This window comes from Artemia sp. Qi Xiang Cuo, chromosome 19, assembly GCF_049724085.1.
Source record: "Artemia sp. Qi Xiang Cuo chromosome 19, ASM4972408v1, whole genome shotgun sequence".
NCBI classification, from domain to species: Eukaryota; Metazoa; Arthropoda; class Branchiopoda; order Anostraca; family Artemiidae; genus Artemia; species Artemia sp. Qi Xiang Cuo.
Genome location: NC_142812.1, coordinates 59,124,017 through 59,142,252, shown reverse-complemented (window position 1 = coordinate 59,142,252; position 18,236 = coordinate 59,124,017). Strand labels below are relative to the sequence as shown.

The 18,236-nt window shown below is 38.6% G+C and overlaps 1 protein-coding gene across 2 annotated transcripts in view; it reads right to left on the bottom strand.

Annotated features, from left to right (window-relative positions):
* The window catches only part of LOC148941060 (uncharacterized), a 117,147-nt gene that overhangs the window by 16,445 nt on the left and 82,466 nt on the right, over positions 1-18,236 (bottom strand). For both annotated transcript variants that reach the window (XM_089104921.1, XM_089104922.1), the window contains exons 8-10: positions 9,957-10,213; positions 6,264-6,339; positions 2,215-2,338 (exon numbers count right to left, since the gene is read on the bottom strand). In XM_089104921.1, coding sequence (XP_088961047.1) covers positions 2,215-2,338; positions 6,264-6,339; positions 9,957-10,213 — 457 coding nt within the window. The remainder of the gene's footprint in view (positions 1-2,214; positions 2,339-6,263; positions 6,340-9,956; positions 10,214-18,236) is intronic.

Sequence of the window (18,236 nt, the reverse complement as noted above, 5' to 3'; positions counted from 1 at the left end):
AATCTGGCTCAAGGTGAAGAATTGGTCAATATAGCCCATGTCGGCTCAGAAACCAGATTGGTTGGGGCGGGTTCTTTCGTTATGGACTTTGCGGAATCGGTTAAGCAGAATCACTGCAAAGATCTTTGCCGCAATGCTCATAAGTGAGATCCCTCTGTAATTTTGAATTCAGCACAGTCGCCTTTCTTGAAGACAGGCAGTATAACAAAGTCTTGCCATTCATGGGGAAACCGTTCCTGAAACCACATTGAGCAAAAAAGCTTCTGTAGTTTCTCAGCGAGAACAGGAACAGCTTTGTTGACTTCTGCCGCGTAGAATCTGTGCCTGGCGCCTTGCGGTTTCTCCGCTTCTTGATTGCCTCTTTGATCTCTTGTATTGAGGGCGGGTGAACATTTACGTTGCTGTATGGGGCTTGTTGACTCGGTAGTACTGAGTTAAGGATAGTGTTGCTTGGCTGGAGTGCAGTGGCGCTATTATTGGGGGGTGCTTTAGTGGAAGGGATGTTGTGACTGGGGTTCAGCAGCTTCTGGAAGTGATATTGCCATCTTGCGATTATGTCATCTTTTCTTAACGAAACATCTCCATATTCGCCCCCCGCTCCCGTTGAGGTATTCCTACTTGTTCCAGTTGCTTCTTATTAGTAGTTGTTAAACCTCTCTGGTATCTGAATAAATATCAGGCTTCTGCATATCTGCCGCTAAGTGGTCTCAGTAGCGCTGTCTGTCACAGCGGGCGGATTTATGGCATTCTTTTCTCAGTGTTTTGAACACTGTGGACTTGGTATTTCCGGTCTGTTTGTTTAATAGCTTGATGGTGTCTTCTGAGATCCACCTCTTCCGCTTCTGACTCAGCCTGCCGAGGACTTTTTTAGAGGCGTCTGTTATGGTGTCTCTGATCTTCCTCTGCTCGTCTTCTATGGTGGTTAGTTCGTTATTGTCGTCCGCGGACAAGATGTCAAAACGGTTAGATAATTCCAAGTGGAACTCTTCTGCGACTGCTTTATCATGAAGACGTGCTACATCGTATCTCGGAGGAGGTTGCGTTCGTTTCCTGGAGACGAGCTTTATGGTCAGAGAAGCTTTTAGCGGCATATGATCGGAGCCATTCTTCGCTCCTGTGTTGGCTCCAGGGTAGGCTCTACAGTTCTGTATAGAGCTTCGCCATCGGGAGGATATTAGCAAGTAATCCACCTGGGATTGGGCTCTTCCATCTCGAGAGCGCCAGGTGATCCTCTGGGATGGTTTGTGTTGGAACAACTTATGTGCCAATACAAGATTATGCTGCTGGGCAAATTCTACGAGCCTCCTTCCACGCTCTTACCTGTCGTCCCATCCAAATCTTCCAAACAGCTCTTTCGCGGTCTGTCTCGCGGCTTCCAGCATGGGCGTTAAGATCACCTCCTAGGATGAAGTAGATAACAGTTTGGGACTGTTCTCAATGACTGGGTCAGAGCATCGTTGAACTCGTCAACTGTGCTTTCGTCCGCGGCTTTGGTTGGTGCCTAGGCGGAGATGACAGAAATGTTGAACAGGTGACCCTTAAGACGGGTCTTAGCCAACCAAGGTGAGATGGGCCGTCATTCAACTAGGGATTTTTCATCCTTAGTATTGAGGAGGAGACCAACCCCCGCATTACCAGATCCATCACTAGGTCCGGAGTTGAAAAAGTAGAATTCGGATTTTAATGAACATTTGTTCCAGTACCCCACACTGACGGATTGTAGATGTTTCAACAGGTGGTTGGCCAGTTCACTTTTCGTCCGGGTCGCCGTAGCCTCCGACACACCGCTTGCCGGGAATGCCGTAGCCAAAGTTGGTTTTTTAATTCTTTATGCCATTTCCATCGTTTCGTTGGTATATATTTAACCGACGGGTCCCCAATCCGACGGCACCCCTTCTGCGTGTTAGCCGGCGTCCACCAAGGTTAGGTTGCTAGGGCTGTTGCCACCTTTCTGCCATGGTGAGGCCACGCAGCTGGATTTCTCCCTGAAGAGCTAGGGACGGAGAAGGTGCTTGTTGTGCACCCCAGAGACCCACAGCCCTTTCTAGGGGCAGAACAGTAACCTTTATCTACCCAACCTAGTCTATAGGGGAGATCAGAAGGGGTTGAGAGAACGGTTACTGAAATAAATCAAAGCTGTGCAAAAGGTTTCCATCCCACTTTAAACGGTTTGTAATCAAATTAAAGATATTAAAGGTTTAAAAACGAACTTACATAATAGCTAAAGTTCGAAGAACGTCTGCTAAAACAGACCAAAGTTGAACACTAGCACCGCAATCAGGATTATCCAAACAATTGCAAAGCGACTTCAAACAACATATCAATGTTTTCATTGTATCTAAAAAAATATTCTTGATTACTTGCAAATAGGTGAAACCATTTATCCACGCAAGACAAAAAGTAAGAAAAAAAAAAAAAAAAGAATGTAGACTAAATTATCAAAAGACTTTGGAAAATAAATTTAGAGATATTATCAATTATCATAGAGTAATATTAAAAAAAACAAAAATATTAACTAAAGAAAAGTTGCTTCTGTCAAAATATTTGTTTTTTTTCGAATGGCCTAACATTTAAATTTGTTTCCTAGAGTTTTTTTTTATGCTTAACGTTGTTTTAATATTAACTAAAGAAAAGTTGTTTCTTTCGAAAATATTCCTTTTTTCAAGTGTGCTAACATCTACATTTTTTTCCTAGTTTTTTTTTTTGTCTTTTTGCTTTTTTTATTTATAAACATTGTTTTAACATTAATTAAAGCAAAGTTGTTTCTTTTAAAATCGCTGTTTTTTCGAATAGCCTAACATTTACAATTGTTTCCTTGGTTTCTTAAAGGTTTCTTTAAATGTTTAACATTATTTTAATATTAAATAAACAAAAGTTGCTTCTTTCAAAATAATTGTTTTTTTTTTTAGAATGACTTAACCGTTTTAGAAGGAACTTAACCTAACATTTGTTTCCTAGTTGTTTTTTTTTTCTGTTTTTTTTTTTTTTTTAACATTCATTCTTGTTTGGGCAACCTTTTCTGTTACTAGATCCCTTTCACAGGAAACTGGAATCCAACAACGATACGATAAATAGTAAAGACAATTGCACTACAATGAAACTAGTGATTATGACTACTACTGATAACTCATAGCAGCACCAAGCCGCTTGAGGCCAACACAGCTGCTTACACTCCAACTCCATTCCATTCGAAATTTCACTCTTTACTCCCTCCAAAGAGGCTCCGTTTACCTTTAAACATTCTCTTATGAAGTCCTCCCTCCCCACTTAAGGATGTTTGGCCGCATCTATACTGCCAAAAAACACGAATTTTGGCAACATATCATACTTCATGTCAAAAACATAGCCTAACAATCTTAACCTTCCTTTCATTGTAGCCTTGGAAAGTAGGATCAAACCACTGCTGCGGCAGATTATTGTTGGATATACCGTCCTTCAAACGACTATCTAAAACTATAATTAGTTTTTATTTTTACACTATAATTTTATAATATAATTGTATTATAATTTATAATATATAATATAATATTGTATATAATAAAATTGCTATATATATATATATATATATTATACTATATACTTATATTACACCTTATAATATAATTATATTTATTACCTTATATATTTAGACTAATCTCTTGCAAAATATCTAGCATATCTTCCTACAGTTATCAAACCAGTTATGTCTCATAGTCATTGTAATTACCTTGGTTTCTAATAGCCTGAATTTGGTGAAAACCCTGCGCCATTGCAATTCTGCTTTTTTATTTCTTCACCGCATAAACCCTTAGCATTAATTTCTGGTTGCACCCCTTCTTGATCCTCACTGACTTATAATTTAAGCCACTTAGTCTTCTTAAGATTAATTTTCAAACCTATTCCCGCACCATGGGCTCTTAAACCTCAAAGAAATCGTTATTTAATAGCCTCAAAATAAGAACCTCAAATTATCATAATATTTAGTAACCTCAAATTATCTATTTAATTTCGTTACCTAGAACATTTACACCATCTGCATAATGGGATTTTCAACAACAACAACAACTTTATTAAAAATAATTCATGCCGGCTTGACGACCCGTTACAAACAAAGCATAAATATGCTTGAAAAACGCAACCATTCCCACGTCATGGCATACAAATGATAAATAGAAGCATCGGATTCTGGCCTTTGACAATCTCTGGATACACTAGACAGATCGAATCTATAATCTCGTAATCCGAAAAACGACCAGCCAGCTTCTTATAACGAACATCATTTGTCAACTTCGATGGCAATAGACTTTAAGAGAAAGGACCTTAGAGCTTCAAAGGAGGAGAGGTCGTCCCAACGACACTCATTGCCCCACTCATCAGTCATATTTCCACACTTAAAACACTCGCATAGTCTGAGCGGGATAATGTATTTGTAACACCAGAATCCAATGAGATTGGAAATTCTTTATCTACGTGCTAGGGGCCTCTGAAGGAAATTGAGAATCTAAAGTCTAAATACAAAAGAAAATTATACTGCAACGAACTAGTAATTATGAAAACTGCTGACAACCCATGGCAGCACCATAGAATCTGGGGCTGACAAAACTAATAACGCTCCAACTCCACTCCATTCTTTCATAGTTCTACCCTTTGCTGCCTCTACAAAAATTCCTTTTTCCTTTAAATCTTTTGTTATGATGACCTCTTTCCACCCCATTTAAACAATTCCTCATTATAGTTCGGGTCAGGCACAAATTATGGGCTGGGCCTGCCCAAAAGCACGAATTTTGGAACCCCATCATCCTTCATCTGTGGAACGTAACCTAACCACCTTGTCTTTTCTTCCATTTTAGCCTTTGAACGGAGATCGAACACCATTTTCGGACGTCCTTTCTTCACTGCATTCCCCATCCTTACTAATAATACTACCGAGGTAAGTGACACAATCCATCAACAATATATTCGTTGCCTAACACTCCTTTTTAAACCTCATTTACTCAAGCAAATTAGTTTTCTTGACATTAGTTTTATAACTATTCTCACTCCCTGCACTTTTGATATCTCAGAATATTCATTTTATCCGATTATCTATACATTATTAGTATATTTGTAGTCTAGGGCACTAAACTCGTCTACGTAACCTGGGTCAAACCATGTGACGGCAAATTGACTTGATGCTGTGCTTGGCAATACCAGACTCAAGGTTAAATTCCAGCTGTCCCAGGGCCAAGCGACAGGCTCGCTACCGCTTCCTCTAAACATTCCGTACTCTTAATATGTTAGCTTCATCCTAGTGGGAGAATATGTTTGCAGCATCAGAATCCAATAAAACTGTAAATTCCTTGTGATGTACTAGGTGATAGGGACTGGAGAATCTATGGTCTAAGGTAAGGTAACGTCTTTTCTCATCACAGCTTTTACTAATAAAGTTTCGTAGAAAATCTTACGCAGATCTTCAGATCTTGCCTAACGAGCGACCACCATTTTTTAATTGTCCTCCTCTTCTTCTACGCCATGTTGACAAGAGTTCAACGAGAAGCCTCTGTTTAATGAGGCGTTTATTTGGGCGACGCAAAACGTGTCCAAGCCGGCAGAGCCGACGGAGCTTGATGGCACTTGAGATTTTGTCCATGCTGAAACAGTGTTAGCAGATATCGTCGTTCGAAGTCTGGTCTGATATCCGAAAGCGTAAAATTGAACATAGGCAAAGATGGTTAAAAACCTCTAGAGCAGGTTCCTGCGCTGCTTTGACAGGCCACGATTTAGCACCATAGTGTAGGACTGCCCTCATTGTCAACTTATATATGCTTGTTTTCGTTCGATAGCTAATTTCTCAACGGAAGCGGAGATGTTTGCAAAGCAGAGCAAAGCAGCAGTAGGAGGACCAAATATTTGGTGCTCCTACTACAATAAGCTGTGTTTTTGCTCCAAATCTTATGGACTGCTAAAAAAAACTGTAAAGCCGTCTTTCCATTTAGCATCATCCAAAATGAAGTAGGAGAGGTAAAAAAGTAAGTAGATTGAAAGTAGAAATGGTTTAAAAAATTACAGTCTGATAAAAATGTTTTTGTAAAAAAAGCGATTACTGTAGCTTTACGCTACTCCCTCTAAAGTTTTATCTTTATTAGAAAGATTTTCTAGACAGTGGGATACTTAAAATTTCTCTCGAGGCGAGTCTAGTTGTCACTGTGAAGTAAGCAGTTGATGTCCATTTTGCCAAACCAATCTTCGATTTGGCGTTTTTGAGCATGCGCTAGTCTTTAACAAGTATAAGTAACAGTTCCTACCTCCATTTAATTTCTTTTCAAGCGATACAAGCTCTATGACACACTCAGGATCGTAAGGACTCCTTTTGACAATAGCCTGAAAAGGAAAGCCTAGTAATAGCAACATTTAGTTATATACCTGCACAGAAAAGAAGGATATGGAGAAGGAGAAACCTCCCAAATCCTTTTAAGGGACCCAAGAGAAACTCTCTTTGCAAATTTGGATCAGAGATGCACATTTTATAGCCTTTCTCCCTCCTGCTCGCACCAACTCGAAGAGAGAGGGAAGAAAATTACCCCCACCCAATAGGTTTTTAAAAATGCCTTTTTTTTGTATCTTCATTAAGAAAAGATCCTTGAAGCAAGTCATTTGGAAGAGGATGAAAGGAACCGACCCCCCCCCCCTTCAAGCTTTAATGTGCCGAAGACCTAAGTACAATAAATCCTGCCCAATTCTGGAGAGCGTCTAAGCGATCAGAAAAGCTGGATCGAGTAAACATATTTTTACATATTTTACATATTTTTATATTTTATATAAAATATTTTATATTTTATATATATTTTATATTTTTTATATTTTATATTTTACATATTTTTACAAAAACTAGAATAAAACATATAAATACAAATTAAGTTTCTTTCTTTTGTAGATTCGGTGAAGTACCAAACGCGAAAGCCTTTTGGGAGAGGACATGAGGGATCTTACTCGACAAAAGCGACATCACTTGGTTGTTTTCGCTTGACAAATTTACGGCATAGAAATAGTTCTAGAGCTCCTATTTTCTTTCTTTATTTCTTTAATATCTACCTTTAGAGTATCTGTGGAAAACTCGGTTTCAGAGTATCTATTTTCACTCACTGCAGTATGATTTAATACTTAAAGTATCAAGACTATTTTTGCCCCCTAGGACCATTTTTGGTCTGGTTATACCCGAAAACCATGATTTTTTAAGATTTCCCATTTACTTGATTTTCCATTTGTTTGTTTATTTTCTTTAACTTTTACCTTATCCTGCTATTATAAATAACTCAACACCTCAAAAGACGAACAAAGATTTAGAACCCCCCAAAATACCAACAAAAATAATGTAAAGATAAATACTATAGGAAATTATACACCGTACATTTTGCTTATATTTTGGAATATTAATTGTAGGCTATATTCCAAAATTCCTTCTTTTCTTCATTATCTTTACCTGACTAACTTTCTTTTTGGTTGGTCAATTTTACTTGTAGCTGCAATTTTGCATGGTAAAATTCAAACGCTAACAATATGCTAATTCCCGAAGATCGCTTTTTGGTGTCCGATGTTATTATTATTACTACGTTCTACTTAACTTGCTGACTCTGTCGCCATTCACTCATTCAAAATTTGAGATGCTTATTTCGACCTTTCATCCGATTCGGCTCAAAATTTGTATATAGCTTTGATTTACCTAACATAATATTCTGATATATTTGAATCTCAAAAATACTTAATTATCCTACAATTAGAAAATTTGCGAAAACTGTAGCCCAAGCGTGGCTTCGCCACTGCAGATGTGGGCGTTTCTAATAGACAACACTCTCAAGCATTCACTGGACAAGCATTCTTGCCTTTAAGCTATTTTCAGGTAGGAGCAGCGTGTCCAGATATTCAATGCATACTAAATATAGTATGTATTGAAAAACTAATTAGGCACAATTTACATAATTTAAGACCAAAATGAGATATAAGATCCGAATATTCAATGCATACAATGTCCGGATACAGTGCACACAGTGTCCATACATACAGTGTCCACGCATACAGTGTTCGGATGTTCAATGCATACTAAATATAGTAAGTATTGAAGAACAAATTAGGCACAGTTTACATAATTTAAGACCAAAAAGAGATATATAATCCGGATATTCAATGCATACAGTGTCCAGATGCAGTGCATACAGTGTCCATACATACAGTGTCCATACATAGAGTCCATACAGTGTCCGGATACTCAATGCATACTAAATATAGTATGTATTGAAGAACTAATTAGGCACAATTTACATAATTTAAGACCAAAAAGAGATATACAATCCGGATATTCAATGCATACAGTGTCCGGATACAGTGCACACAGTGTCCATACAAACAGTATCCATGCATAGAGTGCATACAGTGTCCGGATGTTCAATGCATACTAAATATAGTATGTATTGAAAAAACTAATTAGGCACAATTTACATAATTTAAGACCAAAAAGAGATATACAATCCGGATATTCAATGCATAGTGTCCGGATACAGTGCATACAGTGTCCATACACACAGTGTCCATGCATAGAGTGCATACAGTGTCCGGATGTTCAATGCATACTAAATATAGTATGTATTGAAGAACTAATTAGGCACAATTTACATAATTTAAGACCAAAAAGAGATATACAATCCGGATATACAATGCATACAGTGTCCGGATACAGTGCACACAGTGTCCATGCATAGAGTGCATACAGTGTCCGGATGTTGAATGCATACTAAATATAGTACGTATTGAAGAACTAATTAGGCACAATTTACATAATTTAAGACCAAAAAGAGATATAGGATCCGGATATTCAATGCATACAGTGTCCGGATACAGTGCATACAGTGTCCATACATACAGTGTCCATGCATACAGTGTCCGGATGTTCAATGCATACTAAATATAGTATGTATTGAAGAACTAATTAGGCACAATTTTTATAATTTAAGACCAAAAAGAGATATATAATCCGGATATTCAATGCATACAGTGTCCAGATGCAGTGCATACAGTGTCCATACATACAGTGTCCATACATAGAGTCCATACAGTGTCCGGATACTCAATGCATACTAAATATAGTATGTATTGAAGAACTAATTAGGCACAATTTACATAATTTAAGACCAAAAAGAGATATACAATCCGGATATTCAATGCATACAGTGTCCGGATACAGTGCACACAGTGTCCATACATACAGTGCATACAATGTCCGGATGTTCAATGCATACTAAATATAGTATGTATTGAAGAACTAATTAGGCACAATTTACATAATTTAAGACCAAAAAGAGATATACAATCCGGATATTCAATGCATACAGTGTCCGGATACAGTGCACACAGTGTCCATACATACAGTGTCCATGCATACAGTGCATGCAGTGTCCGAATGTTCAATGCATACTAAATATAGTATGTATTGAAGAACTAATTAGGCACAATTTACATAATTTAAGACCAAAAAGAGATATACAATCCGGATATTCAATGCATACAGTGTCCGGATGCAGTGCATACAGTGTCCATACATACAGTGTCCATGCGCACAGTCCATACAGTGTCCGGATACTCAATACATACTAAATATAGTATGTATTGAAGAACTAATTAGGCAATTTACATAATTTAAGACCAAAAAGATATATACAATCCGGATGTTCAATGCATACAGTGTCCAGATGCAGTGTATACAGTGTCCATGCATACAGTCCATACAGTGTCCGGATACTCAATGCATACTAAATATAGTATGTATTGAAGAACTAATTAGGCATAATTTACATAATTTAAGACCATAAAGAGTTATATAAATACTTATTCCTAATTTTTAAAACACACATGGTTGTGCCAATTTTGATTCGACCAATTCAAGCAATAAGATTTCACGTTCACTGTCCTTTGTATTTTGATAAACTATAAGAATATTTTCAACTTACTTTCAAAATGGAGTAGTGGAGGGGTCTGAAGCTTTTATCAGTCCCAACTATTTTCATAGCAGCTTCACCAACAGGACGAGGATTACACTCCCATCCAGATAAGAAAGTCTCTATAGCAGTTGTCAACTGATCCCCATTTATGGTTTCAGAGAGGAGATGAAACAATGCATCAAACCCTGCAGCCGATACGCCATATGACGGGTCTTCATTTAGTGATATACTCAACTTATCAATTGCCAATGTCTTCAAATTTTCATCTAAAAATGTGATAACCGTTGTGAAGAGAGTATAAAAATAAAAAGAGTCTAGACCAGCAGCAGTTCTATACCTAAGCGGTATAGAAAACCCCCCTTTACTGAAACCCCCCCCGGTTATGAGGGCGAAAACCGCTACTGGGTTAGACCGAAGGAGTTCGTTCAGAAAAAGAGAAACAGAAGGACTGTATGTAAAACATTTTGTGACTCAAATATTTTTCTTTATCCTTTATTGGCTTAAAATTTCACACCAAGAGCCAATCGGGACATTTAAATTTTCATAGAAAACAAGAAAACCAATCGTTTTTTGAAAAGGCTTACAATTTCATACAGAAACACAGGAAAACCAATCAGGTTTTAATATTTGGCTCCTCTTTTTGCCGTCCTGGCTAAGTAGACGTGCGCTGGGTTGAGAATACTTTGTCTCAAGGGGCACGGGTTCGATCCCTGGCGTGGCTAGTTATTTGGGTTTGAGACGCTGGTCAGTGGTGTGACTCTGTAAGCTTATCCAGAGTTGACCCAGCTCTAAATGGGTACCAGGAAAAATCAGGGGAAGATAAGCAGGAAGGGTGTGCGAAAGCACAGGATGGCTGGTCCCCATCCCCCCATTGCTCTTCCTGGCTGAGGGCCATGAAACGGAGATCAGCACCGCCGGTTTGGACCTTAAGGGTCTAGTGCCGTCATATTTACTTACTTTTTTACTCTTTCTGAAATAAGCTTCATAGGGGAGAAAGAATGAGACAGGCTTACAAAAAAAAGTTACACGCATTAACTAAAGCACACTTTTAACCACGGAACTAAAGAAAACTGAAGTTCATTTATCTTTTCTTTTTGGTTTAGAAATCATGGGGAAATCACAGTATTTTTTTCCTCATATAACATACATTTTTGTCACATAAATTTGTGAGCCATTTGTCAACCACTTCCGAATGCACAACCGCTTCAGGTGCTTCTGAATACGCTTCCAAAAGAAAAAAGTGTATATACTCAGTGCAATAATAGATAATCAAAATTAAACCTCTTATATACTCTCGTTTCATAGGTAGCGCGCTAGCGCTGCCTAAGTAAAGAACGATATGGGCACAATGTGTTGTTTTTGTTTTTTTTTCTCCATACCCGGGCACTTCGTATCGAAGGAGTTGTCGTATAAACTTCAAAAATGGCTCATTCAATTGGACATGCGAGTGGCTAGTGTCCTTTTTAATAGTCGACAGTGATTGGAGGGCAACTAGCCCCCCCCACGCCCATTATTCCCCCAGATTCGTCCACTAAAGATTTCGCGAGAGCCATTTGGTTCCGCGTAGTTTACATCGAGGGGGAAAATATGCTTTTGAGGAGAAAAATTTCCAACAACCCATAGGAACAAAATTGTAAGTTATACCCTCTGGGCCGGTAAGTTTTTCACAGAAGGTGTTATCGAGAAAAATTCAAAAAAGGCTCGTTCACTTATACATTCAAAGGGATATTGCCCTTTTTACTAGTCGAAAGTGATTGGAGGGCAACTAGCCCCCCCACGCCCATCATTCCGCCAAGCACTTCCAATCAGAATTTTACGATAGCCACTCTGTTCAGCGTAGGTGAATTCCAGATAGAAAATATCTTTTTGAGGAGGATACACCCCAAAAACCCTCGGAGCAAGGATTTCAAGCTAAGCTCTGAGGGAATTTAAGGTTTTTATAAAAGGCGTTGTCGTAGAAGCTTCAAAAAAAGGCTCATTCGATTGGAAATTCAAAGGGCTAGTGCACCTCTTAATAGTCGAAAGTGATTGGAGGGCAACTAGCCCCCCCACGCCCATCTTACCCCCAAACACATCCAATCAAAATTTTGATATAGCCATTTTGTTCAGCGTAGTTGATTTCCAGATACAAAATATCTTTTTGAGGAGAACACTCCCCCACAACCCTCGGGGCAAGGGTATTAAGTTATGCCCTGGGGGCATATAAGGTTATTATAGAAGTCGTTGTCGTAGAAACTTCAAAAAAGGATCATTTGATTGGAAATTCAAAGGGATAGTGCCCGTTTTAATAGTCGAAAGTGATTGGAGGGTAACTAGCCCCCCACCCCGCGCCCATAATTCCCCCAAATAGATCCAATCAAAATTTTGAGATAGCCATTTTGTCCAGCGTAGTTAATTTCCAGATAGAAAATATATTTTTAAGAAGAACATTCCCTTACAACCCTCGGGGCAAGGGTTTTAAGTTATACCCTTGGGTCATATTTGGTATTTATAGAAGGTGCTGCCATAAAAACTTCAAGACAAGCTGATTCGATTTGAAATTTAAAGGGCTTGTGCCATTTTCTAATAGTCGAAAGTAATTGGAGGGCAACTAGCCCCCCCCCCACGCCCATCATTTCCCAAAACACATCCAATCAAAATTTTGAGATACCCATTTTGTTCAGCGTACTTGATTTCCAGATAGAAAATATGTTTTCGAGGGGGACACTCCCCCACAACCCTCAGAGCAAGGGTTTTAAGTTATGCCCTGGGAGCATACAAGGTTTTTATAGAAGGCGTTGTCGTAGAAACTTGTAAACAGGCACATTCGATTGGAATTTCGAAGGGCTAGTATTCTTTTTAATAGTTGAAAGTGATTGCAGAGCAACTAGCCCCCCCCCCCACGCCCATCATTCCCCCAAACACATCCAATCAAAATTTTTAGATAGCCATGTCGTTCAGCGTAGTTGATTTCCAGATAGAAAATATGTTTTTGAGGAGGACACTCCCCCACAACCCTCAGGGCTTGGGTTTTAAGTTATGCCCTGGGGGCATATGACATTTTTATAGAAGGCGTTGTCGTAGAAACTTCAAAACAGGCTCATTCGATTGGAAATTCAAAGCGCTAGTACCCTTTTTAATATTCGAAAGTGATTAGAGGGCAACTAGCCCCCTCCCCCGCGCCCATTATTCTCCTAAACACATCCAATCAAAATTTTGAGATAGCCATTTTGTTCAGCGTAGTTGATTTCCACATAGGAAATTTGTTTTTGAGGAGGACACTCCCCCACAACCCCCAGGGCAAGGGTTTTAAGTTATGCCCTGGGGGCATATAAAGTTTTGTAGAAGGCGTTGTCGTAGTAACTTCAAAACAGGCTCATCCTATTGGAAATTCAAAGGGCTAGTACCCTTTTTAATAGTCGAAACTGATTTGAGTGCAACTAGCCGCCCCCCCCCCTTACGCCCTTCATTCCCCCAAACACATCCAATCAAAATTTTGAGATAGTCATTTTGTTCAGCGTAGTTTATTTCCAGATAGAACATATGTTTTTGAGGAGGACAATCCCCCACATCCCTCAGGGCAATGGTTTTAAGTTATGCCCTGGGGTATATAAGGTTTTTAAATAAAGCGTTGTCGTAGAAACTTCAATGAAAGCTCATTCGACTGGAAATTCAAAGGGCTAGTACCCTTTTTAATAGTTGAAAGTGATGGGAGGGAGACTAGCCCCCCCCCCACAGCCAGCGTTCCCCCAAACACATCCAATAAAAATTTGAGATAGCCATTTTGTTCGGGGTAGTTGATTTCCAGATAGAAAACATATTTTAAGGAGGACACTCACCCACAACCCTCAGGGCATGGATTCTAAGTTATGCCCTGGGGGCATATAAGGTTTTTATTGAAATCTTTGTCGTAGAAACTTGACAAATGGCTCATTAGATTTGAAATTCAAAGGACTAGTAGCCTACCATTTTTAATAGTCAAAGTGATTTGAGGGCAACTAACCCCCCTCTCTCGCCCACCTTTTCCCAAAACACATCCAATCAAAATTTTTAGATAGCCATTTTATTCAACGTAGTTAAAAGTATTGGAAATTAGATCTTTAAGGATGACAACCCTCCCCTACAGCCCTCAGGGCAGGGGTTGTAAGTTATGCCATGGGGGCATATAAAGTTTTTATTGAAAGAGTTGTCGTAGAAACTTCAAAATTGCTCACTCACTTGAAAGCTGAATGATCTTATGCCTTTTTTAATAGTTCATAGTGACTGGAGTACAAATAACGTCCCATTGACGACGATCGTTTCCTCAAACACAACAACTTCAACGTTCATTACAGTTAGGTTTTGCACCGCATTAAGCCGCTCTGGACCTTAGGTCTTTTAGGATGATAGCCACCTCAGAGCCCTCAGTGCAAGGGTTGTAAGCTTTGCCCTGGGGGCATATAAAGTTTATATATAAAGTTGTCGCATAAGATTTATAGAATAGATTTTAGTCTTCCTCAAATCAAATTTTTATATGTTTAAAAACCAGATGTTGACTTAAGATTATATCAAAATGCACTGTGATAATGCCAATTTCCAACAAGGCATCTCAGCAGTATCCCAGGAACGACTGAGGGTATTATGTTCAAACGTTCGGGGCTACTTCTGCCCTTAAAATTTAACCAACTCCAACTAGCGTAAGTGTATCCAAGCTATCAAAGAAAGTAAACAGATTTTTTTGCGAATGGTATCAAGTTTTCCATTACAGGTCAACTAGAGGAGTTATGAAACTAAATTAAACAGTACTATATGTGTCCAGATTTTTAAAAGAATGTATGCTGTTAAAAATTGCTGAAAATTTTTCTCCGGCATACAAATAGCAGGCCACACTATAAAGTCTTAAAAAACGAGAAGATTTAAAGTATTTTTTTCTTTTTCCCTGAAAAGACTATGTCAATATAAAATGAACAGAAATTAATTAAAAAAATTTTTTCCACAAAATAAGTTTTTCAAAGAAAAGCAAAGAACTCCATTAAACAAAAAATGAGCAAAACTAAAATCAAATAATCTATCAAGCCTGAAACTACCACAAATCAGCATTGATAAATAAATGAAACCCAAACGAACAGAAATTACAATAACTAACCGAGTCAAACTCAAAACCAGCAGAAATTAACATAAGTTGGGCGCAAAACCCTTTATGCCTTCCCAAGGCCAGAACAAAATTTGCACTTTACTGAAAAAATACAAATGAATGTGCATTGTCAGTTTAATATACATATACTGATATTTAGTAATCAAAATGTTAATATTATTTGATTTATTAAAGTTATAAAAGTAAAAACATTTATATTTTTCAGAATCAGATTTCAATGCTGAATTCAAATATATAACTTTCATCAAGTTTAGTCCTACTCATCAAAAGTTACGCGACTGGGAAAATTTGGCTGGTTTTCGAAAAAGGGGGAAACATCCCCTAAAAGTTATAGAACCTTAATGAAAATCACACCATCATATTTAGCGTATCAGAGAACCCTACTGTAGAGGTTTCAAGCTCCTATCTACAAAAATGTGGAATTTTCCATTTTTTGCCAGAAGAAAGATCACGGATGCGTGTTTTTTTTTTTTCCAGGGTTATCGTTTCGACCCAGCGGTCCTAGAATATCGCGGGAGGACTCATTTGAACGGAAATTAAAAGTTATAGTGCCCTTTTTAAGTGACCAAAAAAATAGAGGGCAACTAGGCCCCCTCCCACGCTCGTTTTTTCCCAAAGTTACCTGATCAAAATTTTGAGATAAAAATTTTGTTCAGCATGGTTGAAAATATGGTAAATCTGTCCTTTAGTATAACTTACTCCCCCGAAGTTTTCGGGGGGAGGATTGGAAGCTATTAAATTTACCCAATGTTGACATGTAGTATTGGTTATTAGGAAGTATACAGACGTTTTCAGGGGGATTTTTTCTGGTATTAGGGGAGTGGGTGGGCCGGGTGTTATGTGGGAAGATCTTTTCACGAAGGAAGTTTTCATGGGGGAAGGGACATTGCTATGAAGGGGGTGACGGATTTCCAGCATTATTTAAAAAAAGATCAAAAATTAAATATAAAAAAAAACAAGTTTTCCAACTGAAAATAAGGAGTTACATCAAAACATAAAACGATCAGAAAATATTACGTGTATGATTGGGTTTACCCCCTAGTCAATACCTTGCTCTTTAAGCCAAAGATTTTTTAGTACTTTCATAAGAGCTATCAGAGGCAACGCTGTAGCATTGCCTATAGTAAAGGCCATACGGCTCCAATGTTTTATGGTTTTTTTTTTCCCAGAGGCACTTCGTACGGAAGGGGTCGTCGTAGAAACTTCAAAAGGGCCTCATTTGATTGGAAATCGAGAGTTCTAGTGCTCTTTTTAATAGTCGAAAATGATTGGAGGGCAACTAGCCCCCCCCCTCACGCCCATCATTCCCCCAAACACGTCCAATCAAAATTTTGAGATAGCCATTTTGTTCAGCGTAGTTGATTTCCCAATAGAAAATATATTTTTGAGGAGGACACTCCCCCACAACCCTCAGGGCAAGTGTTTTAAGTTATGCCCTGGGGGCATATAAGGTTTTTTTCGAAGGCGTTGTCGTAGAAACTTCAAAACAGGCTCATTCGATTGAAATTTCAAAGGGCTATTGCCCTTTTTAATAGTCAAAAGTGATTGGAGGACAACTAGCTCCCCCCCCCCCCGCCCCTCCTTTCCCTAAACACATACAATAGCAAATTTGTGATAGCCATGTTGTTCAGCGGAGTTGATTCCCTGATAGAAAATATGTTTTTGAGGAGGACAAACCCCCAAAACCCACAGGGCAAGGTTTTAAGCTATGCCTGGGGGAGTATAAGGTTTTATAGAAGGCGTTGTCGTAGAAACTTCAAAAAAGACTCATTCGATTGGAAATTCACAGGAATAGTGCCCTTTTTAATAGTCGAAAGTGATTAGAGAGCAACTAGCCCCCCCCCCCCAAGCCCATCATTACCCCACTCACATCTACTCAAAATTTTGAGATAGCCATTTTGTTCAGCGTAGTTGATTTCCAGACATAAAATATCTTTTTCATGAGGACAATGCCCCACAACCCTCAGGGCAAGGGTTTTAAATTATGCCCTGAGGGGATATAAGGTTTTTATAGAAGGCGTTGTTGTAGAAACTTCAAAAAAAGCTTATTCAATTGGTAATTCAAAGGGCTAGTGTCCTTTTTAATAGTCGAAAGTGATTGGAGGGCAACTAGCCCCCCCCCCACGCCCATCATTCTCCCAAATACATACCATCAAAATTTTGAGAAAGCCATTTTGTTCAGCGTAGTTGATTTTCAGATAGAAAATATGTTTTTGAGGAGGACAATCCCCCAAAACCCTCAAGGCAAGGGTTGTAAGTTATACCCTGGGGGCATATAAGATTCTTACAGAAGGCGGTGTCGTAGAAACTTCAAAAAAGGCTCATTCAATTGGAAATTCAAAGGGCTAGTCCGTTTTTAATAGTCGAAAGTGATTTGAGGGCAACTAAGTCCCCCCCCCCCTCTGACACCCATCTTTTCCCCTAACACATCTAATCCGAACCTTTAGATAGTCATTTTATAAGACGTAGTTTTAAGTTCTGGAAATTAGGTCTTTAATGATAACAACTCTCCCACAGCCCTGAAGGCACTGGTTGTAATCTATGTCCTAGGGGTATATAAGGTTTTGTATAGACAAAATTGTCGAATAAACTTCAGAGAGCGCTCATTTGATTGGAAATTGAAAGTTATAGTTCACTTTTTAAGCTTCAAAAAATATTGGAGGGTAACCCGCTCTCCCCCCCCCCTAAACCATATTTTCTCAAATGCAGCCAGTACATATTTTAAGATAGCTATTTTTCTTAAAATAGTCCAAAGTTGATGTAAAAAATAGTCCAGTATCGACGAAGCCCACCAGGGTCCGGGGGTCGACGTTGTACATTATGTCCCGGGGGTATTTATGGTTCTTATGGAAGGGATGCTTGTATTAACGTCAAACAGGTATCATTTGATTGTAATTTGAAAGTTGTACTTCACTTTTTAAGAGTCAAAAGAGCTTGGAGGGCATCTAGCACCCCCCCCCCCTCCACGCCCTTTTTTCTTCAAACCCATCCAATAAGAACTTTTATATATCTTTTTTTCAATTAGTTCAAAGACCGTATAAAGCAAACTCAAGGGTCTACACAGACTCCCAGGCCCTGAGGGCAGGTGTTGTAAGTTATGCCCTTGGGGAATATATGGTTCTTATTAAAGGGATGCTCGTAAAAAAATCAGAGATGGCTCATTTGATTGGAAATTG